Genomic DNA, 27,533 nt, shown 5'->3' with positions numbered 1-27,533 from the left:
CAAAAGCAAGAAAAAATGATGAATCAAAATAAAGACAGCTTAGTAAGTGAAGGAAAGGGTGGGGGGGAACCTGAAAAAAACCCTGAGTAATGCAAAGGCAATCACTCACTACCTCCGACAAGACAGTCTCTGAGCAAGGGCTACTTTGGAAAGACTACCTGCCAGTTTTATTGCTGAGCGTGACAGTATGGAATATCCCTTTGGTCAGTTGGGGTCAGCTGTCCCAGCTGTGTCCCCTCCCAACCTCTTGTGTGCTTCCAGCCTACTCACTGAGGCAGCAGAGTGAGAAATAGAGGCCTTGATGCTGTTCACCAATAGCTAAGACATCCCTATGTTATCAACACTGTCTGGTCATAAATCCAAAACACAGAACCATACAAACTGCTGTGAAGAAAATTAACTCCGTGCCAGCCAGATCCAGTACATTCAGCAAGATAATAAAAATTTCTGTTGCTCATTTTCAATAGTAGGGTATGAGTTACTTGCATTTGAAGATCATGTAAAACGTCAAGAGTCATTTTCAGGCTTTCTGTAAAAGCAGTCAGATTAACATTGATGAATAATAATCAGCCACTTTGATATGTGAAGGAGTTGAGGAGATGGAAGCTACATGATTTCCAGAAGAATCGTAATGGGCAACTCTGTAGAAAAAAGAAGGAAAATAAGGAGCTGTGTATGCATGAGAGACTGTCAGTCATGTGCTCAGATGTATCTGACTTGGAAGGGGAAATGTGGAAGCGTAGGAAGAAGCAGCAGACTCTTGTGTGATCTAGGTAGAGAAGGATGCGGGACAGGTTTGCAGGCTTGTATCAATTTTGCTAGAAGTTCAAGGCAGTGGAGCACATCAGCAGAAGGGTGTGCAAAAGGGTTTGTGTCCTCCTTTCTGAGGGCAAAGTGAGAACTTTTGAAGGTTTGTAGGTAGAATCTGGGACATGAGCCAGGCACTAGGAGAAAGGAGAGGCTAAGATTTAGTTTTGAACTACTGGCAAAAACCATGGGAAAGGGGATGCAGTCTAGACACCAGTCTTTCTATAATTTTTTTTCTTTTTTATTTGTGTTATGTTCATATTATCATGGAGGGACTGGACTACCTCCAGTTCCTCTATCACAGTATTGACAACATTCACAGCTACTATAGGCTACTTCTTCGCTCATCGAAAACCACATTGAAAGTTGCAGCACTGAGCAGTAATGAAGAGCCTGTTGAGGTACTCTCTTTTTTTGGGGGGTTGGTCTATAGCTGCAACAAGACTTGGAAGTCTCCCCAGTTTTACTTTGCATACTTCACTGGAGAGTTTAGATTGTGTCACTTTCTTGGACTCACAGAAAAGAGAGTCTCTAAGGCTGCATAAGTGACCTACATTTGGTGGTTTTGGTAGAATGGGATAACAAAAAACTGTGGTTGATGCTCCAAGCCTGCCAGTGTTTAAGAGGCATTTGGGCAGTACCCTTAATAACATGCTTTAAATTTGGCTAGTTGTGCAGTGGTGAGGCAGTTGGACTAGATGATGGTTGTAGATTCCTTCCAACTGAAATATTCTATTCTGTTCTGTTCTGTTCTATTCTATTCTAAATGATAACTTTGATCTCTAACAGGTTCTAATAATCATGCTACCTACGTTAAAGAAATAAATAAGTAAATAGAAATTGTTACTGAATTCAGTATGGACCATCAGTTGTTGTGGTGACCATACTTTTTGCTTATTAACATAAACATGGATTGACTTTTGCTAATTGGAAATTTTGTTGAAGTTCTTGTTACTGTCCTGTTGTAATTAAGAATGCAGAACGTGAGGGGCTTTTCTTGGCTCTCAAGTGTAGGCAACTATAGCTTTTATTATCATTCAGAAAGCTCTATCTCTTATATAAACACTATTGTTCTCACCATGATATAGTGTGTTGAAAACCTTGCCGTCTTGTCTATTGTGAGTGTTGTGCTGCTCTGTGGAAAAGGATGTGTTAATCAGTGCTATGAATGGTTTTGGATATCCTGTCTTAATACAGGACAAAATTTCTGTGAAGCAAAGCAAGAAATCTCTTGCAGAAGTTACTTGCTGCTTTTTAATTTCTTTGGAGCCTCTACATACACCAGGATTTCTTTGTTTATTTAAAACAACTCTAACTTATTTTTTGCAGGATTTATAAGCCTTACAGTGGATATAAAATTTCTTATCCTGGTTTAATTAAATGTCGTTGAAAAAATAATACTTTTGTTTACCTGAAAAAAAGATAATAACAGCCAAAGCTGAATATTTGATGCGTTGTTAATTGAAACAACTGACTTCTTTCTTACTGGACAGCATGTAGCTCTCATTTACAGTCCATAACAGAAGACTGTTAACTGATCCCCTTGGAGATGCAAATAATTCTATGAAGTTAAACTAGATACTGCTTTTCAATTCCCTTGTTTTGTTAGGAACAGATGGACTTTACTTCTTCAGATCATCATCCAAACAAAAAAAGAAAGGTAGCAAATCAGACAGTACTGCTTTACTGACTGTTTTGTTGGGGTGTGCATGTGTGGGTCTGTTGTTGTTAAAAAGGAAATCAACAAAAAAAACCCCCCCAAACTTTAAGTAACATGCTGCAAAAGCAGAAATAGTAGTTAGATTTGAAATCAATGGTGGTCCTCTGCTCTGGGATTTTAGAATAATGGATAATTAAGTTACGACATATATTTTAAATATTCACACACCTAGTTAAAAATTCTGATAATCCATGAGGTTCTTGAAGTTGTCTGATTTGCTCTGCTCACTTCTTTTGCTAAAGCAAACTGAGTAGCTGCTGTACAGTAGCAGGATGGCTCTGTTGCATGAATGGTGTTTGTCATCATGGGATCCTTCAAGCCCGCGAGGGAGTTCAGAAACTGTATCGTCTTTCATGAAAGTCACTGGGAACTGGAGAGATAAATGGGTGTGATTATAAAAGATGACAAATACTTCTGCAAGTGACGCCTGAAAATGAGGGCACTCCTGTAACTGTCAGCACCTGAAATTCCTGTCTGAAGGAACCCTGGTCACAGAAGGGCCTTTTACAGTGTGGCTTTTATGGTGTCCTCACTGCAGATCTCTGTATGTCACACGTCATGAGCTTGGTATTAGTCAACATTTTTTTTATTTGCAAAAAGTAACTTAACTTTCCTCTCAACAGAATCACACTTTTTTATTTCCCCCCCAAGTACTCAGAGTATGATGAAATTGATGGATTTTGTATGTACATCGGGTACTTTCCTTCTGAACAAAATCAAACTGCCTGTTTTACTTGAAGATCAGAAATCAAGTTACTTAATGAAACAGAGAGAAAAGAATTGCCTACTTTCAGAGTTTCCTTGGACCTCTCTCGGCCATGTCTCCTAGTGACTTCCTTCCTTAGGCAAAGTTTCTGGTGTTCCACATTGGGCCCTTAAGAGGTTATGCTGAAAAAAGAGGAAAAGCCCTCCAAATGTTGCATTCAAATTTTTTCCACCGAAGTTGAAAAGCTTACTTCAGTATTCATCTGAATTCATTATTTTGTGGAGTGGGTGTGTGTCATGTCTTCATCTTACATTTTCTCTTCCCTCCTCTCCTGGTTGATATTAATCTATTGTATGGAGTAAAAGGAAAATGATGTTTCTGATTTTGCAGCATTGTGTTTTTTTCAGCTGAAAAATATTTCTGTATAGAGATATTTGGTGTGGTGTGTGGGTTGTTTTTTTTTTAAACACCTTTTGATGCGTATTTCTACATTAGCAATTCATCAAATGGAATACTTTAGGAAGAAGTAAAGGATGAATCAGGTCTGGTTTGTGTGTGGCTTTGCTGCTTTGCAGATTTAACGTGTATATCAGAAAGTACTTATGCTTTCAAGTGTGTTCATACAAATTCCATAAGCCTAATGCTGGTTAACCCATTGCTACCAAAGTGGCAAGCCAGTGATTTTAATAATCAGGCTTCCTGATGAAGCATCTTCAGTCAGAACGCAGGTCCCCTCTGGTGTCCTGACTCACTCTGACGAGATAACTGGCTTTTGTTTGCACCCACTGGCTCTCTGTTAACATTGTTGACGTAAGTTTGATCCTTGTGCTGGACTATGTGGGGGTGAAGGGTTTTTCTGTTGAAATACGGAAATTATCAGCAGCTCATCTCCTGTTTTCATATTACAACTAGTCTTAAGTATCTCTGAGAAGTACTCAAAACAGCGTGATAAGAATTTGAATGAATAATTATTCTTTCTTTTCCTCTCATCTTTAGAACAAAGAAAGAATTATGCACGAGACAGTGCCAGCAGCATATCCGAAACTTCGCAGTATCACGTAGAGGTGAGATGAGGAGGATATACCAATTATAGCTTTCGGTTATATGCAGTTATTTTTTGCCTACATGATTTTTGAGGATACATATGCTTGAAGGCTTATACATCTTCCAAAATATCTTGCCAGCCCGAGGTCACTTCAGAATAGATTATACTGAAATGTCTCAAATTCTGTAGCTTTGCCATAATGAGCTGAAATTTTGATGTTAGAAGAATGTAAGCATAGTGTGTAGTTTGGCAAGCGGACAGGGCTTCTCAATGGGATATCAATTCAACATGATATGCTGCCCTGTCTCTGAACCTGGCTTGTTGCAAGGGTGAGGCAGAGCTGAAAAACCCTGTGCTGTTGGTGAGGCACACTGGATGATACTTAAAATGGATACTTCAATCAGTTATAGTCAACAGGGGTGACAGAATATTCAGAAAGAGCTGACCATCAACTCCTAAAAGCCCCAGTTAGTCTACTATGTAGTAGTTAAATATATTCTGCCTGCGCAGATTCTTCCCCAGCGTGAAGTGCAAAGTGTGTTACTTCCCATCGTAAGCTGTTTTGCAGAATTACTGTATGCTGCTGTCATATTTTATCCAGGAGTAGATATATTTAAAACATTCAGCAAGGTAAGCCTGGGTGCCCATATGTACCCTGTTAAGCACTTTTGGATGCGGTGCCTCATTCTGTGGTCTTGCTTTGGCACAAACCTTCTCCCACCGCCATCAGACCCCTGTCAAGGGTTAAGCCAAGTCTTGCAAATATCATAGATTCTCAGCTCCTTTTTGCTGGGTTTTAACTTAGCTATAAATTGTGCGATAACATGCAGAAGAGTCTTAATTTCAAGTGCTTCTAGCCTATGATCAGCTTGCAAATGAATACTTGTTTTGCTTCTAATTGGCTATGTTTTTCTTTGGTTTCTTCATAACAGTTTTGGTACTGTACTGGCATAAAAATTAGTATTTGTATTTGGAGCCTAAGCATTCCTGTGTGTGCAGCCAACAGAGAGTTTGTTTCGCTTCTTTTAAATGCTTTGATTATATGCAGCTTGCATCTACTATCTTGTCTGTCATTAATAAGTGCTGTTGTCCTGCAATAGAAGAAAGCACACTTAATTTTTTTTTTTTTTTTAAAGCTATTTAGAAGATAGATGTACAGGCATATATTAAAATTGGTTCAGCTTGAATGAGTGTAACCAGGTGAAGCTGGATTTATACCTGGATAAAAAATGAAGTAGTTTTATGGGTTGTCTTGCGTGGTTGGCATGTTGAAGGAGAAATTGCCAAAACCATAATGACAGGGAAGCTAGTTGAGGTGATGTCTGTGAGGTAGTATTTAATTTCTAGATCATTAATTGAATCTAGAGACTATTCCAAGTTGATGGTGAGCAAAAGTAGTTAGTATGCTACATTTCTACTGTGATCTGTGTAAAAGAGGTGAGTAGCCTGTCCATAAGGTATCCCAGTCAGATGCAAGCCCATCATGGGTTACCATCAGCGTGCTAGCTGGCAGAGAAGAGATGGGGACGCTCGAGGTCAAGGTGGTGGTGGAGGTATGTTGGCAGGGTGTTTCTGGGAACCTGGTGCTGACACTTCCTGGATTCAGCTTGCCTCAAGATTTCACTCCTCAAGAAAGCTAATTAAATATTCAGGGCTTAATTCTAGCTTTGTTACCCAAAAGATGTCAGAATATGCCTTCAAGTCTAACCTCTCACTGTAGTGAGGAAATGACAGAGGATGAAAAACAGTGAGTTACAAAAATGAGTTGACTTAAAATGATATTATGGACTAAACAACCTCTCTTGTGGCTTATTGGTGGGGTCTGTCATATACAAAGGCACTTTTATTCATGAATAATTTCTGTTGCTATTTCCTGGCAATTTGAATACTGACACTGCTGAACAATAGGGAAAATTACAATTACTTTTTTTTAAATGTATGTCTCATTCACTAGCACTTGACCACCTTTGTTCTGGACCGAAAAGAGGCCATGATTACAGTAGATGATGGAATAAGAAAGCTGAAATTGCTGGATGCCAAAGGCAAAGTGTGGACTCAAGATATGATTCTTCAAGTGGATGACAAAGCTGTCAGTTTGGTGGATTTGGAATCAAAGGTAAGATCTGTGAGTGGCAGTGTCATTTTCAGAGAGAGAGAAAAAGGGAATGGGCAGAAAAATTATCTATGTGAGATTCAGTGTTCTAATTAGCTTATTATCACTTTCCCTTTTTAACTTGTGCAGCTTTTCTGAGATCAGGACACTGTATAGTAAGGTGGTGGTTTGTGTTTGATTTTTTTTTTTTCTTCCCTCTCTCCTGGCAGAACGAACTGGAGAATTTTCCTTTAAGCACAATTCAGCATTGCCAAGCTGTGATGAATGCATGCAATTACAATTCAATTCTTGCATTAGTATGTAAAGAACCAACCCAAAACAAGCCCGATTTGCATCTTTTCCAATGTGACGAGATTAAGGTAAGGTGGTAATGAAGATCTGCTATGACTTATTTGAATAGGGGAATTTTTATGAATCGGCAAGTTCAGTGGATAAAATCAAATGGACTGATTCATAGAAAATAGTTCTGTTCTTTTATTCTTATAAATATGCTTTAAGTTTAATGTATTTATGATATCAACACTACTTATAGTATGTTAGTAAATGTAGCATAGTATGTCTTGCAAGAGAGTAGTCCTGTATGTAAACTGAATATTTAGTGCATGTGCAAATATGTCGTTACTGTAAATACTGATTCTTGGGCTCGGTAGCGGTTCAATTAGGTTTGCAAATGAGTAAAGCTCTGGAATATGTACGTGGTTTACAGTCACACTTCTGAAGAACGTGATGTAAAATAATTTGAGTTATCTCAAACTTATCTTATAATCTGCAAAGAACTCATGTGAGCCCTGAGTCTTACTTAGTCTTTCCCCTTTTTCTGCTGTTCGTGTTACTGAAGAATTAAACCTTCTCTGCATTTCCACCTCTCTGCATCTCTGCTCTGCTGGAGAGATAATGAAAAGGAAAATATTACTTGCAGGAGGGGCAAAACAGGGGAAGAGATTGTTCATTTCTGATTAAAATATTTCCTTCAAGCATAAATATTTTTTTTAATGTCTTCTGCAATATTTACATATTTCCAGGGTTATAAATTTTAATTTCTGCTAGCTACTCTATATAATTGGTATTTCTTTAAATTCCAATTGACAATTTAATGGTGATTTTTTAATTCCTTTGTAGTACTTCATATCGTTGTCTTAAAACAACAGATTGCTAATCATGTTGTGCAACAGTTTTGACATTGGTCTAGTGAGAGTGGCGTGAAGATGACTGGATAATTGCGTGATCAAGTTGCACAGAATTTGCTGTTTCAATGGAAACTGTGATCCTGTGAGAAGTTCAGGTGGCATTATGTTAAATAGTGCAGGGATCCTTGTTGAGATCTGGTTGGACCCAGCTTCCCGAAGTGTAGGGGTGGTCTTGTCTCTTCCCCGCCCCCCCCCCCCCCTTCCATCTTTTGAAGTTGTTCCTCTGTATGCAAATAAAAATGCAGAGCACAAAGGGTGACTTGGAAGTCCAGGATCCCCCTTTTCTTCTGAGGTATTGTTTGAGTCTGTGACCATACCCTAGCTTTTGTTCCTTACCCATGAGGCTTGGCTGTTTGTGAAAGGTTAGGTCTTTCTCCCTTGCCTTTTTTGTGCTTTTGATTAGAAGTTGCCATGAAGCTCAGGAGCCTCTGCAATAAAAAATTAGTCAAAATTCAATAATATTTCAGGCATTCAATATTTTCTAAACAAAAAATTGTTAAATATCAAGAGTATGATTAATGGAAATCTTCTGTGTTTAAGTTCCTCAAATCCCCTTAAGTTTTTTCTGTTAATTCTTTATCCTTACTGTATCCCTCATCCATATTCTGTAGTGCAATTCTTTATAGCCTGTGATGTCCTTCAATCCCCTTGGATCCTAAATTCAACGAAGTGTTCTGGTCTCAGCAGCAGTTACATATTCCTCTCCAAAAGTTACATACTTCTCGATTATGAGAGTACTAAGAAAGATGTGGACCTTGTGGAGTGAGCCAGACAGTGACAGATTTGGGCTTTGACAACCTGTGTAGGAAATTAATTTGTCAGCTGAAGACGTGTAACAGAGCATTCTAAATCCCACGAGAAGCCGTGACCTATTTAATGCCAGATCTATTAAAATAATGCCTTAGACGTGCATCAAAATTTCACTTGTGGGCCACTGGTGGAGGCAGGCTGCTGTTATAAAGAGGCAGGAACCTTCCGATTAGGAAATGTTCTGAAAAATTCATCTTCTATTAAATCAAAGAGAAACTGGAGGCTATCACTATTTCTTAAAGGAAGCTGTATTGCTACAAGTTACTTTCCTAATCCTTTAGGCTGCTACTATCTATAGTAGTTTTGCTGCTACTATATATAGTAGATTTTTTTTTTTTTTTAGAGTATGTATTTCCCCTAATGTACTTGAGAAAAAAAAAAATTATGTACGTGGAGGGGAAAAAATAGCTTATTCAATAATGGTTGACTTGAGATAATTACAGCTGTTCAGACAAATTGGGTATCTAGATGACATACTAATCTGATGATAATGGTTGAGATTGGAACAGTGACAAAAATACCAACTCCCAGACAATAGCATTGTGTGTTTCTTCATTCTCTTAATGTGTAAAATAATTTATCCCAGAACTTTTAAATAAAGGGGATTTGATAATATAATAATTCTATAATCTAAAGATGCCCTAAAAAAATGTGGATGAGGAGACATAGCTGATAACTGATGGTTACTGCTTCTGTCTCTTTAGGCTAGTTTTATTCATGAAGATATTGAAAGTGCAATCAGTGACAGCAAGAGTGGGAAACAAAAGAAGAGGCTTGAAACACTGAGGTAAAAACCTAACTTCTTGGCAGTATATAGGATCACTGAATAGCCTTACAGCATTCAGAAGCTCTCCAAGTTTGCCTGTTGTTGTTAACCCTTTATTACTAGTTGATAATATACTTCCAAAACCACATGTAGAGGCCTTGCTTTAATAATTACCTCATGCTCTCTCGATTTATAGCATCACTCTTATCTTTCCTGATTTCACCTTAGTGATGGGAACAGCTGACATCAATACCAGTTGAGAATAGCATTGCATGTCTCAGTTCTTTGTGTGGGTCAAGTAGTTCAGAATTTAAATAAAATAAAAAGGAAAAACAACCTGCAATTTTAATTGGTTTTGTTGGTAGAGTTTAAGAAACAGGTGGTTGACAACCTGTCAAATTTAGGGACTAGATACTCAACCTGTGATGGCTGAAAGGTAACCTCTAATGAAAAATTTCATAAAAAATAGAAGTCCAGCCAGTAAACTGCATATGGTTGTATAAAAATGCCATCTACTAAATCCAAGCCACTGAATTTACTTGTGTAAACTGGTGGATCTCTAGACATCAGTGTTCTGTGGCACTCCATGGGGATTTCCCATGTGGCCAGGTGACAACGATTTGCCAACTCCAGCATGGAGTTTGTTTCCTACTAGGTTTAACATATTTACGGATCATGGTCTTGGGTACTGCTTACTTGGCAAGTTCGTAGTATGTTCAATAGTAGAAGAGGTCCTTGTAAAGCCTCCTTGTCTTCTCTGATTAAGCACTAGAAAATATAATGTTTTGCCTTCAAGTGTCACTTCTGGGCTTTCTTCTCTTCCTCTAGGATGATATCCAAAGCTGACAGCGCCATCCCCCCGCCACCGCGGGCGCCTGCCCCGGTGCCGCCAGGGACCATCACCCAGGTGGATGTGAGAAGCCGTGTGGCGGCGTGGTCCGCGTGGGCTGCAGAGCAGGGGGAGTGTGAGTATTTCTGGGAGCCTGCTGCCACACAGCATGGTGATAAACAGTTGTTCAGGGCAGGAGGTTTTTATTATCCTCAGCAATAACGAAAATAATTTGGAGAGACCGCTTTTGTAAACATTACAGTAATTGCATCTAGGTACAGAAATGGTGGTACGAGGTCACCCCTCTGTCCTCGCTGAGAGCAGACAGGATTATGCTCCCAGTCTAGTCTGAAATGCCCCAAGCCACCGTTGCCTGATCTGGGGAATAAGACCTGACTGTCATAATCTGACTTGTCATTTACTTGCACTTACCCATTTTCTGAATTTCTTGTCTTTAATTAGGTGGGGGTGTGGGCTACTGATTTTAACCTGGGCTTTTTTGTGAATGTAGTAACATTCACATGAACCAGTACTGTCATAACTCTAGTAATGTAATGATGCTCCCTTCAGTAATAGGGAGAGCATAGGCCAGATATTTTTAGCAGTTAAAACATATAATCATGGATTAAAAGGTGACTAGAGATAGCATTATTTATTTATTTTATATTTATCTTTATAATACCCTGTATGGCTAAACTAGTTGTCAGGGTGTTTTTTTGGTTTTTTGTTTTTGTTTTGTTTTGTTTTGCTTTTTAAATCCTTAACCAAGGAATGCTGTACCATTTCTAATGGGTTTGGACTTCTTGTTTAGTTGTTTTGTTTTCTTAAAAATCTCTAGTGGAACCATTTTTATTTTGTTCAGCTTCCTTTGAAAAAAATGTTCTTTAGAAACAATAAAGCTCCTTCTGCAAAACAAACTGTATTAAGGTTAAGGTGAGATCTTTTTTGATTGGTTTCTGTGTCTGTTTTTTTTAATAATAGACACTAAAATTTTAGAATTAGAAATCACTAACCATGGAACCTTTATTATTTCTGGTTTATTAAACTATATCTATATCACTCAACAAAGTACACAACTATGGAAAGAAAACAACTAAAAATGTTCAGAGAAATCTGTGATCTTAAGAATGTTTTCACCTACTAATCTACAGTATTACATCTATATTGAGTAAAGGCTAGTTTGTTCTTCTGCTTGACTTCTCACTTCAGAAAAGTTTCATTAGTTTGCAAAGGGTCTTTGCCAGAACACTTAGGATCTGAGTTCCTGCAGTTCCTCTTATTCCACTCATGTGGATCTTTTCCAAAATGTATTTACTAAAATCTCTCCAGTTAACAAATGCAATGCAGTGCTTAGTGTGCTTTAACCTGCAAGACTTATCATTTCTCAAAATGTTAATCCTTGTTGTTTTCAAATAAAAGTCACTGACTCTGTTCATTGTTCTTTGGAAATACCAGTTCTAATCACATCATTGTCTCCCATTTCTATGTTGCCAGACCTGGCATCCCTTTTTGCTAATTACCTTTTACATCAAAATTGTCTCCAAAGTCATGGCTACATGCTTTCTTGCTTACTTCTGCTGGAGTAGCTTTCAGCATATTTTGCAAAATGGGATGGTTTCTCATTACATGGTATTTATAATCTGCCACTTTCTGCCGTATTTTTTTTATTTAGACCCTGGTACCACACGTCTGTGGTTAACTTCATTTATGCGGCTAAGTCGACTGAAAGCATACACCTAAGCTCTTTTGTACGACTTGGCAGGATCAGGCATTAGGGTGCAAGTATTTCAGGTTGAGTGGAGTCCTTGCAAAGTGAATGGTACAAACAGTTTCGTCCATCTTTTTCTTACGGTAATACGATTTAAAGCACAAGCTGTATAGGAAGTATTGGTTACTAATTCTGCCCATATGGATGCCTTATTCTCTTCTTCCCTTTTCTGCAGTTGAAAAACACAGACAATTCCATGATCATGAAGAAACAGCAGAGATGATAGCAGCCAGGATTGACCGTGATGTTGTAAGTGAGAAACTGCAAGTGATATTGCTTAATGTTGGAAATTTTGCATCCCTACACCGTGGGAAGACTTTTTCCACATGGAAAATTCAGTTTTGGACAAAAGCTTTCCAGGCAGCCTGTGTTTGTGTGGTAGACCTAAAAATGAATCGATGATACTTCTTTTTCATTTTGCTTTTTTTTTTTCTTTAAAAAAAAAAGGAAAAAAAAGGACTGAATGTTGATATAAAGTTTTCTGCTATGAAGAGCTAGAAATATAAATAGTAATTTCATGTGGTAGACCAAATTCAGAAAGCTATGTAAGGATAAAAAACTCCATTAAATTTAGTGGGACTTAGATATGTGCAATATCTGGAAAATAAACATACGGTCATTTCTGAAGACAGGTGGACCATGCATATGTATAACTTAAACTTTTCTTGCCTGTAAGCAACAACATTGGGCAGGTCCTATGATGTATGCGATATCAAATACTGCCTCACTTGTCAGCTGTAACTTTTTACTTTTCTATTCTGCTGTTGCCCTCAGCAACATGGAGGGGCCTGCTGAATTGGTATATGTGTTTTCCCCAGGGGCTCATTCATTCTCCTCCACTTGCTCTTTGAAAACAATTCTTCAAAGAGTACTTTTGCATAAAACTACATTCTGACGTTCAACAAATAGGTTACTACATTGTACTAAAGGAGATTATGAACTTACACTTTTTAGGAAAATGCTGTCCATTCAGATGGTTAGAATTGTTTCATGTGCTGTGAGAGAAAATGTAATATGTGAACAAATTGGGTAATTGCAATTTGAATTTAATAATCTTGTTATTCATATTTTAAAAATGTCCAGTGTCCCTAAGTTCTTAAAAAAATCTAAGATTTAAAATTTAACTTTACAGGTGTGTAAAGTTAAAAACATGATGAATCTAAATATCGAATGTTCTAACTTTGTTCCGAGGAAGCTGTTCATGTCTGAGAGTATAGTCATTTTGATTTCTGGAGTATTCCTGCTATAGGTTCTGTAGAGAAACTATTACTTTTCATTTCTTCTGTAGCAAATTCTGAACCATATTTTGGATGACATTGAATATTTTGTTACCAAACTTCAAAAAGCTGCTGAAGCTTTTGCTGAACTTTCGAAGAGGAAGAAAACTAAGAAAAGTAAAAAGAAAGGACCTGGAGGTAGGAGTTATTACTGGAAACAATTCTGTTTCTCTAAGGATCGTTGAAGTAGCTAGCAAATGTGCCTTTTTGTGTTGTTTTTTCATCAATGTACTAATTTTCTTTCACTTGGAGCACAGAAAATCCTATGTAGTATATTCTTAGGGGGAAACTTAGGAAAATCATTTGCTTGAAGTCAGTGGGGAGTGACTAATTAGCAGTGTGACCAAAGAATATGCTTACTGTCGTGATTCTATGTTTACAAAATTCTTTAAGTTGGAAAATGTATTACGTATTTGTGTTTTCCATATCTGTAAAACTTATAGAAATTATATAGCATATAAATATCTGAACAGGGTGGATCAATGGGCTGAGGTCAATTGTATGAGGTTTAATGAGGCCAAGTGCTGGTCCTGCACTTCAGTCACAGCAACCCCATGCAACGCTACAGGCTTGGGGAGGAGTGGCTGGAGAGTAGCCTGGCGGAAAGGGACCTGGGGGTGCTGGTTGACAGCTGGCTGAACATGAGCTGGCAGTGTGCCCAGGTGGCCAAGAAGGCCAACAGCATCCTGGCCTGTATCAGAAATAGTGTGGCCAGCAGGGGTAGGGAAGTGATCGTGCCCCTGTACTCGGCACTGGTGAGGCCGCACCTCGAATCCTGTGTTCAGTTTTGGGCCCCTCACTACAAGAAGGATGTTGAGTTACTGGAGTGTGTCCAGAGAAGGGCAATGAACCGGGTGAGGGGCCTGGAGAGCAAGTCTTATGAGGAGTGGCTGAGGGAACTGGGTTTGTTCAGTCCGGAGAAGAGGAGGCTGAGGGGAGACCTTATCTCTCTCTACAGCTACCTGAAAGGGGGTTGTGGTGAGGTGGGTGTTGGTCTCTTCTCCCAAGTAACCAGCTATAGGACGAGAGGCCTCAAGTTGCGCCAGGGGAGGTTTAGGCTGGATATTAGGAAAAATTTCTTTACTGAGGGAGTGGTGAAGCATTGGAAGAGGCTGCCCAGGGAGGTGGTGGAGTCACCATCACTGGAAGTGTTAAAAAAACATGTAGACGTGGCGCTTCGGGACATGGTTTAGTGTCATGGTCGTGTTGGGCTGACAGTTGGACTTGATGATCTTGAAGGTCTTTTCCAACCTTAATGATTCTGTGATTCTGTAAATTAATATATAAAAATCTCATTTTTTTCACCAGAGGGAGTTCTTACTCTCCGTGCAAAACCACCACCACCAGATGAATTTGTTGACTGCTTCCAAAAATTCAAGCATGGCTTCAATCTTCTGGTAAGTGACTGCTAATGGATATGGTGGTGTGAGGCATGAGAGAACAGTTTTTTCCTGGGATAGCTGATGTTAAGTATAAAACAATCTGTGTTTTCCCTATCACTACAAATTAGTTTGGGTGTCATTTTTGCTGCATTGGTTTTCCTATATCTTATTCTACTTGTATGAAGTGAAGAACTAAAACTATGGTGAAAGATGAAGAGGAGAAGGAAGAATAAGTAAGATGATGAATTTGCTTTATAGGTATTTTTAAGTTGGATTTTCTTGGAGACTCTTGCTACTCCAGAGGGTGTGGATGCTTTATTGTTGACGCCCCTGAGGGAACTGCAGATCGTCATCTTGTCTTTGGGAATGCATCAGTCAAGTTTTCTGCCTTTTGCCTAACTTTCCTGGTGCTTTGTCCATGTACAGAAACCTTGTGGGTCTTAAATACTCTACTGCTGCCAGCCATGCGGTGGAGGTCACGCCATCCAGGCCACTGTGAGCCTGAATCTGTATTGTCTTGGTCTCCACTGCTCTTTCAGAAGGAGTAAACCCATAAGTATCCTCTTCAAGAATGCTGATATACCTGGAAAAGTAATCTTGTTTGGTCTTTGGCTGACACACAGGAAGATAGCTCAGCTGATACTTGACTGGTCTTGGACTTTCACCTTTTCCTTCTCCATCCAAGGTTGAACTGAGGCAAGAGCAGACCTGGCCACCTCTGGCCTAAGTTGGTCTTTGCGCTTTGGGATGCTGCTCCTCAAATTCTTTACACAGTGACTAGAAGAGCGTATTTCTTTTTCAGCATTGTTGTGTTTCTTCTTTTCCTGGTTCTTTAAATCCTTTTACTTGAGGAATTTGAGTTTAAATTGTAAAAGAATTTCTAGGAATGTCTGTGGGGATCATAGCTCTGTTGCATGCTTGCCAGCATCACCAGCTGTGGCCTTAATTTATTTTTATTCAGCTTTACCCATCAGAGACTCGGTGCTTGTTGCTGTAATTGTATAGGACCTTTCTGACCTCAGAATGCTCCATCCAACAAATTGGTGTTGCTTTATAGGTTCTCAACAAGCAGAGATGCTAATTCAAGAGCCTTCTCCTGGCATCTTTTCTTCTGCAGGTGCTATTAAAGGAATGCAGCAAGTGGGACACCTTCAAAGCATTCCAATACTGACTGTCTCTTCCAGTTGCTGGGGAGACTGCTAACAGGGAAGATTGTGCTTGCATTCACTGAGTCAAATCAGGTTTTTTCTTCCTTTTGAGGAATGAATTCTGATTGCAGGACTGTAGGAAATAGAAATGTTAGAAATGTTAAGAACATGTATTTTTTTAAAACCCTATATCAAATGCTGTAATTCTGACCTTACAGGATTGCTGTTTTGGGGGGACATGAACATGCTGACCCTTCTCAGTGATAATGCATGTAATGTTTGTTTTTTCCCATTCTTTCGTCTTACAACGTTCTGCATTTAAATTAGTTTTTCACCCAGGAACAACATGTGCATCTTTGAATCTTTATCTTCTGTGCAGGAAGAGAAGCAGTTCTTGTTTTGGTGCTCAGCAGCATCTAGGACCTGGTTTCTAATGTTGCTCTTGAAGAGCTGTGCTGTAACAGTGCTTTACTTCAGCGTAATTGCAGGAGCCACAAAAGCCTGAAATTTCACTTCCTGGTGCTTTATGTCAGACATGGAGAACTGTATAAAATGAAGAATCTAATTTAAAATTAAAAGGAGTAGCTAGAAGGCATTTCAGGATATGGTTTAGTGGGCATGGTGGCGTTGGGTTGATGGTTGGACTTGATGATCTTAAAGGTCTTTTCCAATCTTAATGATTCTGTGATTCTTTGAAGAATAAAATATTTGCCAGCAGAATGGAAACTGTTTTAAAACACCATGCTGGAAGCTCCTAGAAAATGCCTGCCATCTGTCAAAAAAACTTTAGAAAGACTGAAAGCAAGTTATGACAAAAGAACAATGTATAGGAAGTTATTAGAAGTAAAAACACATCCTCCTCCTTTCTTCATTTGGAGGCACACTCTGGAAGGCTAGATGTAGAAGTAGAATGAGGCTAGTCAAAAGCAGTTTGAGGAACAGATGGCAAGACACAATAAAACCCACTGTAACTTCTTAAAACACATTCTGGCATGCTCCTAACTTCTGGAGCCTGCAGGGCCAACAGGTGATGAGAAAATGAAAGAAAGCCTCCAAGAAGGTGTATCAGAGAACGTATATGATTTTTTAAATGCACATATTTACTTGGAAAAGCTTGATAATGTACATGTTCATGAAACCCATTTTTTATGGGAAGCACAAGAGATTATCTGTTTCAAATTGAAGGACTGGTAATGGGTTAAAGAACAGCAAATCAAAATGGCAAGTTACACACAGATGAATAGAAGCGCTATTTGAATGGGCACTGTTCATCCATCTATTTCCAAAACTAAGTCAGCAAACCTCACAGTATGGTGTGTATCCTCTCTCAAACTGCCTTTCTTCCAGATGAAGAGAAGTGGTTAAGGTAATGTTGATAATCTTTAAAGTCACTCCAAGGATCTGAGAGACTACAACAACCAGGTACCCCTGAGGTACCCGCTCATGGGATGCAGTTTGTGGGCAGGTATATTCAACTGAGGAGGAAGCAAATATGCATCTTACAAAACAAAATGATGTCTACAAATCCATCAGTTCTTTCATTTTGTTTCTTTGCGTTTCCAAAATGCATCCAGCAAGGTTCCACACTGTGAAGTTCTTAAACTGAGCTACTGTGAGGTTGAATGTAGCTTCTTAGATTCTTGTTTGCTGAAATAGAAAACAAATTATAGGGCTAAAAAGCCAGTTCTCAAAGTGCAGTGAATTCAGCAATGAAGTCCCACAGGCCTCTGCAGAGGCCTTTGCTGTCCAACACATCTACAGGTGTTCTGGCAAATGCGGAGTGTAGAGTCTACAAATTTAGAAATGTCTCATGATAGCAGATAAAGTGACAAATGAAATTCGACATTGATAGATATGATCAAGTCATGGACAGGTGGGGAAAAATCTCATATATAAAACAAATCAGAACAAAATGTTGATGTAATACAGATTCCTGTGAGAACGTCATCTGTGTTCAATGGTGATCAACCAAGCAAATGTTAAGAACCATTAGGGGGGAAAAAAAGAAAATTAACAAAGAAAGAGTATCAATATGCCATTATGTATCTTGGCCTTATTTTGTTCCCAATGTAGCAAAACTGAAGAAGGTGCAGGGAGAAAAAGAACGCTTGAAGGAATTAATTTAGCTTGGAAAAGACCAAACAGAGAAAAAATGTAATAAATCTGTAAATGGTTGTGAGCATCACTGGAAAAAGTGAGTAGAGAAGGGTTGCTCTGTTTTCATTTGGAAAAGAACTACAGAATACTAATGACACTAAGAGGTGGCAAATTTCCAAAGGAGATGCTTCTTTACAAAGCATATTGGTCAGTTGAGGAACTTCCTGTTTTGTACAATAGGTACTAATGATAGACATGGATTCAAAAATTCGTTGCATGAATGAGCACTTGCATTTATCAGATATTGCAGACAAAACATTGGGCTTAGGTGGACCTGTGGCTTGACCAGAGATGGCCGTTCTTATGTGAAGCATTTATTGTCATAAAAGTTAAATGTTTCTTAAAATGTATCATTTTCCCATTCTTTCAGGCTAAATTAAAATTCCATATCCAGAATCCTAGTGCAGCTGAACTGGTTCATTTTCTCTTTACCCCACTACATATGGTAAGGTTTTATAACTTTCTCAGGTTTTTTTCCTTCAGAACTCTTGTATTTATATGCTCTGTAACCTTTCAAGGATTACAAGATTGAAATGTTGTGTCCCTGGAGAATAACTAAGGAGAAATGTGTGTATCTCAGGATGAGGTTCTGTTTAGAAAATTTATATCCTTTTCTGTGTATATTCCCATCTATTAAATATATTTATTTAAATCATTTTTAGCTTTGTGCATTACAGTTTGCCATTATAATTTTTAAATAACAATAAAAAATAGAGATAATTTACAGAATGCAGGAGGAACGTTGAAAGCATAGCCATATGTCTATTTAATGGAAGTAGGTGTGGTTTTAATCAGTAGAGCAAAAATAACATTGCCCAAAGTGGGTCTAAATATAAAATATAAAACGGTTGGTGACCAGAACAACAGTTTTTCTTCAATAAATGGTTTAGTTAATCTGTAGGATATTAAGACACATTGTTAGCTCTCAGATTTTTTTTTTTTTGTGTGGGGGGAGTATTATCGTGAGTAATAAATGTTTCCTAGCAGCACTGTAGGTAACTTGTATTAATAACAGTATCCTTACTGACGTGTATGTTCTTTGTATTATTTTAATACTTGGATTTAGGTGGTACAGACAACAGGAGGTCCAGAGCTTGCTGGTACAGTACTCAGCCCCCTCTTAACAAAAGATACTATAGACTTCCTGCGATATACTGTCACCAGTGAAGAAGGACAGTTATGGATGTCATTGGGTGACACATGGACCAAAGCCAGGTGAGCAAAAAGTCTTTGCGTATTTTAGAGGTGAAGTCTAAACTCAAGTTTATTGACATGATCTTAACTAGGTTATCCACCCCTGATACACTAATTATTAATTTGTTAGGCTTTGGACTCTTCAGAACTGTTCTTTGAAGTTTTTGGAAAGGAACTCTTTAGCCTCAATTGGATTTGGGAGTGGTTTCATTTTAGGGTCTCAAGGAGGGAGAAAATGCAGACAGAAATTTTTGTTTTGTCTATGGTATCAAGAACCACTTGACATAACCTCTTGCAGTCATTTTTTCTAAACTGTCCCTTGCCTGTTTCCAGTTGTTTTTCACCATTATTTTTCCAACCCAGCTATCTGGACTTCATTAAAAGCCAGTCTGAAGAAGTTGCAATAAAAAGTGACAAAATATTGAAGAACAGGATATAGATTTGTATTTTCAATTTCAAACAATTATCAAAAGCTAAAAAATTACAATGTCTCTACTTTTCCAAAAGCATCATAATACTATAAAGAAAATGCTTATAGTTCTTAAACAATGTTTATTGGCTGAACCATGTTACATGTGCATACTCTATATGTTGCACTTGATGGATTCACTAATATAGTTAGGTTTATCTAAAAATTAACTATCTTATGCATTTGTTGTTTTTGTGGTAAGTAAATGGTTTGAAATTACTTAAGTAAATAGAACATGCAAAGGAAGAAGCTTAAATTAGCGAACTGCATTTTAACTCTGTGGCGGATAAGTACATTTGATAATGATTTGGTATGTAATCACCTCATCTGGAAATGCATCATGTATTTTGTGTTTATTCATCCTTGCTCTTAGATTTCAAATTGGAACATAAACGTCTACCAAATGGATTTCTTTGACTGATTGATTAAAAAGTAGTTGAGTGTTTTGCTGGTAAGGAAGGCTGCATGGAAAGCCCTAGAGTGCATGGAGTGACAAACATCCTCAGAGTAGGGCAAGTGACATACAGATGTTTCCCTTCCTTGATCTCAGTCTGGTGAAGGACCAGGGATGTCCAAATTAATCCTTTGGGCCTATTGTTCAGCCTGCTACTACAAAATGGGCTGGAAACAGGAATTGCAGCTTCTTGTGATTGCCAGAGAGCTTACCCTAGCAAAGCACCATTCGCTTGCCTTTACCTGCTTCAAGCTCTGCTGGCTTCATAGCAGCTTGTGGTGGGACTGGCAGTGGAAATTGTCTCATAGCCCTGGAGCCCTATGTAGGCAACAGGGATCACTGGGTAAAATATGGGCTCCTTGTCTTGGGAACTACCATCATCATTTGTTTAGTCCATCCTGAAAAGGTTTAATGGAAAGAGAAGTAGCTCGTGTTGGGTGGTGAAGAATGAAGCACTTCAAATATAGTTGGCTGACCTGTGCAGATTAGAAATGATGGTCTGATTGATATCAGTATCCAGAGGTACACTGTGGAGTGGTGGAGCAGGAAAGGTAAGTGATAAAACTCAAGGGTTACTGACCTAGCTTAGGCCTGCTAATGGGCTAGTAATTGCTGACTGCTCCTGCAACCTGTGTGACTGACAGCATTTCTCCCTTAATTTTGAGCACTGTCAACAATGAGACTGTTAAAAGACTGTAATGTACATTCCCATTTCTGCTTTCACTGGGAATTATAGAATCAATCATTGGATTGGAAGGGACCTTTAAAGGTCATCTATTCCAACCCCCCTGCCCCTGAAGGGGCATCTTCAACTAGATCAGGTTGCTCAGAGCCCCATCCAACCTGACCTGGAATGTTTCCAGGGATGGGGCATCTACCACCTCTCTGGGCAACCTGTGCCAGTGTTTCACCACCCTCATTATGAAAAATTTCTTCCTTACATCTTGTCTAAATCTATCCTCTTTTAGTTTAAAACTGTTACCCCTTGTCCTATCACAACAGGCCCTGCTAAAAAGTCTGTCCCCATCTTTCTTTTAGGCCCCTTTAAGTACTGGAAGGCTGCAATAAGGTCTCCCCGGAGCCTCCTCTTCTCCAGGCTGAACAACCCCAACTCTCACAGCCTTTCTTCATAGGAGGGGCACTCCACCCCTCTGATCACTTTTGTGGCCCTCTGCAGTAATTTATATTGTGGGACAGTATGTTGTGCATAGTGCAAAAGGCAGAGCATGAAAGTGTTAATTCAGGTATTTTATATTACAATAGGGAATGCTAATGGAGCTCTGAAAAGTAATACAGTATTTTAAAAAGATCAGTCTGGACTATAAAACAGCAAATGTGATGATAATTCTTGTGTCTTGGAGCATGTAAAGTTGGATTTTTTTGTCAGCAAAAGCTATTGTTTAACTTTTTGTTTTAGGTGTAACTAGACCCCCTAAGCTTCTATGCTTCATACCTGCTCTCAGAAGCAGGCTGTTTCTTTGAAGTCTTTTGTCTTCCATAGAGCATTGCAATATTTTTCCCCATCTAACAGTTAAAACAAATCCTAGATTTGTTTGTGATTGATTCTTCTATTACTCATCCTTTGCTACAAGACAGAAATTTTTGTGTTTCACCACTGACAGGTCCTTACGGCAGGAGCAGTTTCTTTCTGCAGGGCATAGCAGGGAGCATAGTTGTGGTCAATAAATGTTTTCTGCAGATTTTCTGTGTTCTAGCACAATTCTGCCTGTACTGTAATCCCAGCCTCTCCTCTATACTAATAAAAATTCTAAAGCATTTCAATCTTTAGGAAACCTATTAAACCAATATTTGTATGGCCCTTGATGCAGATCTCTGATTTACTTTTCATACAGAGCGGACTGGCCCAAAGACCATTTTATTCCACCTTATGTCCCTCGTTTCCGAAATGGTTGGGAGCCTCCTTTGCTGAACTTCATGGGAGCTCCAAAGGAGCAGGAACTCAATCATTTGGCCGAGTCCGTGGCAAACGTTGCAGAGCAACAGCGGAAGCAAGAAATGAAAAGACTGTCAGCTGAGGTAGGTTACCTGTGACAGTGTTCTATAAATTAGCAAATGCAACACCAACTGCTTCTTCATAAAGAAAATATTCTGTGACATTGTTGGAGTAACCATGCTCTGATGTCTGATACGTCAGTGCAAGCTCAGTATATTTATATTAAATTTATGTGAAACCAAATGCCTGTTCAGCTACCAAAAATGTGATTAGGGAAAATACAAGGCTTTTGCCTACTGCTGTCCTTGAACTTAATGCACTTTCTCACCTCAGCTGGGAGGACAGTCCAAGCCCCTTTGATTCTTGACCTGTGCTTTCAAATCCCATTGATTTTGATTATGTAGACTTTACCAAGAATTTGAACCAAGTGTTCTCAAACACGCATCCATGCACAGGCGCACAGACAAAAAGAGAAAAACACCACTTTAAGTAATTTTGGATTTAAGCTACTTCTTCACAGATGTGGAATTTAATATTCTTTTAATTAATTTCTTGATACTTTCACTATATTGCAAGAAAGCGTTCGGAGGTGCTATCAGATTAATACCATATCAGGTAATTTAGGCCTACTTCTACAGCTGCCAACTAGAAATGAGGTGGATTTAGCAAAAAGATAAGTTATTCTGTTTAGAGAATGGAAACATGCACGACCATCTAAAGCCTTCAGAGCAACAGGAGTGTGTTTTCTGACTAAGTCTGAGAAACAAAGGGTCTGACCATTAAGATTATACCCTCTACTTTTTCAGTAGAGTTGCTCAGAAAATGTACTTTCATTCATGAGAAGATTTTAAGAATAAAAGTGTATTTTGTTGCTTTTTTATTCACAACAGAAAAAGCTATTGCCTTTTTAAACATATGAAAGTTTTGGAAGTCCAGTGAGGCTAAGGCCATGCAAATAACTTGTGTGTGGGGTAAAATCAGGTCCTGCTTCCTGGGTGTCTTTTGATGTAAAGCATAAGCTAGGTGACACTTGAGATTTTTTTCAAAGAGGTCTTAATAATACGGTTTTAAAGAATATTCTACGTGTATGGGGATTTTTATGTGGTTTTATTTTCTTTTTATAAACCTTCACACCTGTAGACAAATGTCTCTGGGTGCCAGGTCAGATACTTAGAGGTAGAAATTAGGTGGGTAGCTTTTCTGTAGCCACACAGACAGAAATAAAAAATGCCACAAAAAAAACCCAATGCCAAAAAACCCCAACAAACCAAGCTTAGAGATTTGGCAATTTCTGATGAATCTCAGCTTGTGCAACTGGAAGGTGGTATAAGGAAAAGATCTAGAATCAGCAAGTTCAATATCATAATCTCCAGAAATGAACTGCTTAGCTTGTTTTTGTTTTAGGGAATGGTGGTTAAAATAATTCTTACTTAAAAGCAGAGTATCATTGCTGGATTTAAGGTTTTTTTGTATTTTTTTTTAAAGGACTGCTGTTTAAAAAGCATTTCCTAAAGCCTTGAATGTGCTTGTGATAAACTGTGATTATTTTCCTTAATTAAAGTCCTGAATTATCTAATTATCACAATCTTTTTTGCATTTCTTCTTTGACTGTAGTCACATTCAGTGAGAGGGTGACATAAATGAGCCACTTGATATTATGATCCTGCAGTAGAGTGGTAATTTTACTCAGGAGGTTTTACTTCTTATGCAGACTGTTAGCTAGCTAGACCTTTCTGGCTTTAAGTGTACCGCTCGAACGAAAGCTCAAAGCAGCTTCTCAGTGCGGTTTATTTTAAAGCCATTCAGCCGTTGTTCATCAGTTGTGTTGCTGTAGTGATAGCTGAACGATGATATGGACCTCGCCCCGGAGAACTGTTTTTCTAAAGCGTATGCGCCGCAATAGTAATGCGGCGGGATGACTTAGGATAGACGTTCTTTTATTCTCATCCTTTTGATCTCCCTGTTCGACGTACTTGAAACGCGGGAGTTATTAACTTTGCATAGCAGAACAGTGAGCGCCTGGGGACGCGTGGCTGTGACAGGGACCCCAGGGGTGCTGGGGTAAGTGAACCAGGCGATGCTGCTGATGGCACTAACCCCCTGCGGGGCTTTGTTTCTTTTTTGTCTTGCAGCCTCCCGGCGTCCCCGACTACCCTCCGTCCGATGGGTACGCATTCAGTAACACCGTTTACAAACGAGGGCCTCTGCTGGACCAGGGCGCGGCTGTCGCCGCCTTTAAGCAAACTGTTAGCCGACACGTAGATAGGTAACACCGAATCAACGGCGTACGTGGTGCTGTGGATAACTGTCCCGACTCAGTGCTGTTGGGGTGGCGGTGTCTGTAATTACCGCTGGTCGTGTGGTGTTAGGTTGATGGTTGGACTGGGTGATCTTAAAGGTCTTTTCCGATCTTAATGATTCTGTGATTCTCTCATTATTTCTGTGAGGAATTGATTCTGGTTAGCAGCGGGTATTCTGCTTCTACTTCTCTAAGGCACATCGTTAAGACTCTTCTAGTGTACTTTCTATGAGACTACCCTCTTTATGTGTGCTGTTAAATCAATGCTTTTGTCAAAAATGATATTGTGGAATTCCACTCCAGTTGAGAACACAGAATCCTCCTATTTGGTTTCAAACTTTATTTCTGCTTTGTTTCATGTTTTTAAAAATACTCTTTGTTCTTTTCAGAACTACAAAGAATGACAAGTCTGCTCTGAGATTCATCTGTCCTTGTTTTGAATGATTGTTTGATTTGTTTAGCTGCTCACTCCGCAGTCTGCCGCTTTTTGTTTTCTGGGCTGGTGCATAAATATCCGCTTTCAGAATAGTAACTTCTTGTTTCTTCCATTCTCCTTCAAATGTTACAAAAAACGCTCTGAAATGTTTGCATGGGAACCAGTGTCTTTTTGCACATCCTCTTTCATCCCTGCCGTTTTAGCCTAAATCCGAGTAGCTTGACAAGATCAAATGCAGTGATCCTTGGAGGCTCAGCCTTGTCTGTGCGGAGAATTTATACCAGTACAAACTGTGGAAGTAAATTGGTAAAGTGGTGTTGGAATTGCTCCCCTGTGCCAAACCATAGTCCGTATAAACCATATGAAGAGTATTTTAGCTTATGTGCTACGAAAGGTGTTTAAGCTAATTTTTTGGGGCCAGATTACTGGTTAAAACATTATATACTCTTCTGATGAAAACCTTTACATAACCGCTAGTTTTGAGCTATGTGCTAAAAGATCCTGCTGTTAATCTGCATGCAAACAAATTCCCATGTGGTGTGCAGGTTGAAGACTCAGTTCTTTTCGTGAACATCGGTTTTATTCTTTATAACAACAACAGCAGTAGTAGTCATCTCTAATCTTTTTGTCAAACTTGGTTACTTTTTGGTTTTTTGTCTCAGGACCAGTCAGCTTGAAATCTAGATGGCCTCTACTCTGAATTCCTTTCTCTCTTATCTGTAATGTGATAAGACCCGTTTTGTCCTTTCAGAGTGAGAGTATTCCATGCAAATGTTGTTGCCTCCATTTCAGGTTTAGAGAATGGGGCTTATTGCATTGAACTATTGATGGTATCAGTGTATCTGGCTGCAACCAAGAGAGTCATCCAAGCCTCCTTTGTGGTGGTTAAAGAGAAATGGGGGTTTCTAAGAAGCATTTACTGTAAGGTGAAGTTAGTCTTTTGAAAGATGTGAAACGAGACATGCAGCAGTCGTGCCCGTTTCTCACCACTGATTGCGAGAGAGAGTCTAGATGGCTGGTACTGATGCGAACATCCACAGTGTGCCCCTACCTCCATTTGTTAATTGGCTTTTGAGTGACATGTAATTCATGCCTGGTAGGAGCTCATTATCAGAGGGAAGCTGTTAATACGTCTTACCCCAAGTAACTTCCATTTTAAAGGGAAATTTTGAAGCATCTGTGAAGAAGCAGGTGGAGGAGTGGGTTTGGAGAAGGGAGTGAGAAAGTCGAGCTGACCCTTTCAGCCATCATTTACCAGTCCTTGTTCAAAGCTGGCATTCCTAATGAGCTGTCCCAAGGCAGTGACCAAGCCACCCACTACCTTCTGGGGGACAGGTAGGTTACAGGACCTCCAGGAAGGTGTGCTTTCCTTGGGTGACTTAAACGGTGTCAGGAACTTAAGCTTTCAGTGTGCATTGGGGACTCCCTCTGATGCTGAAAGAGTACTGAACAGTTTTTCAGCAAGTTGTGTGGTGTTTCACAGCAGTACGCTGTGTAGTCTGCTTTTGTGCTGTCATTTGTGAAGTAACACCCTGGGAGCCTGTGCCATCGGCTAGGCTGTCACGCACAGGAGAGCAGCGGGCTGCAGTTACAGTATATCCGATAGGCAATAAGAAAACAGTGGAGGATGGATGGAGGGCAGCGCTGGGAATATTTGTGCCCCAAGTAAACTCTTTGTCTCATTAAGATGGGCTTGAGGAATTATGGTCTCTTGAGAAGCATACAGCCAATGCCTGGCCCATGTTCTGGGGATGTTGCCGTTGATTACAACAGAGTGGAGTAAAACTGAAATGTAAGCATTTTTAAAAAAATTCTTCCTGAGTTATGGTTTTTGAGGGGATCAGGATAGTTAGGTGTGTACAAGGTAGGAAGACACAGTTAGTGAAATTAGTTTGGAAAGGCAGCCTAAAAGTAGAAGTACCTTCAAAAGGACATTAGTCATATCCCTGAAATAGTACGAAAAGAGTTAAAAATTATATAAATTTTGACTGAGTGCCAGAAAAAATTTGAATTACTCACACAGCTTTCAACCTCATAAGAGCTATTCTTCAGGGTAAGGCTCATCCCATGTTTTTCACTCTCTCCTTAAATTCCTTTGGTGTTTTTTCTTCTTTTCAAAATAATCTTTCAATCTAAGTATGACTCTTCCTTTGTTCTGCTCTTCAAGTCAAGTGAGACAGTTCTCCACAGACATGCAATAGCTAGGTAACCAGCACACCTGGGACCCGTGGTTACACAGCACCAACATCAGCAACCATCTGCATTCGTATCCCTGTGCTGTGATGTTGTATGCAGCATTTCAAGCCATTGATTGTTCAATGTTTTCATTATCCCTTTTTTCTTTTTTTTTTTTTTTTAACTTTATGTGTGGTATGGATTTGGGTTGTTGGTAATCTGCAATAAATGAAAAATGTTGCTGTCTCTTTTGGACCTGTTTTGATGGGACTGGGAGGCCCTTCTTCTCACCTTGAAGAAGGTAGAAGAAACTAGCAGTGTGTTACCCAAAGGCAATCTGAACAGGTCTTTCCTCAAGGAAACAGAAACATGCAAAGTTATACTGTGGTATGCCTTGTTCTACAATGAACGCTGTCTGTAACTGCCAAGAAGTTATTTTTCATTTTTAATTGATACAGTAACTTGAGGTTGTTAGAGTTGATGGTATCTTTACAATCAAGGTCTTATGGACCTACAGTAGGCAAGCGTTTTTTAAATAGAGTTTAATTCCATTGTTGTTGATGGCAAAAATTTATTCATTTATTATTTGTTTGAAACTTAATTTATGATCAACACTAGAAATAGTTTCATACAAAGCACATCAAGTATACACTAAATGTAGTCATTTGTTTATATGGCAAATGATCATTTAACCTACTGTAGGAAAACAGACTAAATATAGTGTACATGTTTATCTTAATACAATGGCACCTGCTAATCTTAGTTGTTATCGTTATCATACATCTTGCAAGCAGTGAGCTAATAAAGATTACCAGTTCTTGAGGTCCATGTAGCTCA

The 27,533-nt window shown here is 39.0% G+C and overlaps 1 protein-coding gene across 3 annotated transcripts in view; it reads left to right on the top strand.

Annotated features, from left to right (window-relative positions):
• EPS8 (EGFR pathway substrate 8, signaling adaptor) overlaps positions 1 to 27,533 on the top strand; it is a gene marked incomplete at both ends in the record, with an annotated part of 53,144 nt that overhangs the window by 6,969 nt on the left and 18,642 nt on the right. For all 3 annotated transcript variants that reach the window (XM_082014401.1, XM_082014400.1, XM_082014399.1), the window contains 12 exons: positions 4,230 to 4,297; positions 6,233 to 6,394; positions 6,601 to 6,750; positions 9,093 to 9,175; positions 9,983 to 10,119; positions 11,927 to 12,000; positions 13,040 to 13,166; positions 14,337 to 14,425; positions 18,086 to 18,160; positions 18,782 to 18,930; positions 21,686 to 21,869; positions 23,919 to 24,052. In XM_082014401.1, the coding sequence (XP_081870527.1) occupies positions 4,230 to 4,297; positions 6,233 to 6,394; positions 6,601 to 6,750; positions 9,093 to 9,175; positions 9,983 to 10,119; positions 11,927 to 12,000; positions 13,040 to 13,166; positions 14,337 to 14,425; positions 18,086 to 18,160; positions 18,782 to 18,930; positions 21,686 to 21,869; positions 23,919 to 24,052 (1,432 nt within the window). The remainder of the gene's footprint in view (positions 1 to 4,229; positions 4,298 to 6,232; positions 6,395 to 6,600; positions 6,751 to 9,092; positions 9,176 to 9,982; positions 10,120 to 11,926; positions 12,001 to 13,039; positions 13,167 to 14,336; positions 14,426 to 18,085; positions 18,161 to 18,781; positions 18,931 to 21,685; positions 21,870 to 23,918; positions 24,053 to 27,533) is intronic.

Source organism: Phaethon aethereus (genome assembly GCF_964289735.1).
Source record: "Phaethon aethereus genome assembly, chromosome: 1".
Taxonomy (NCBI): domain Eukaryota; kingdom Metazoa; phylum Chordata; class Aves; order Phaethontiformes; family Phaethontidae; genus Phaethon; species Phaethon aethereus.
Note: the sequence above shows the minus strand (reverse complement) of the source record. Positions and strands in the feature narration are given on the sequence as shown.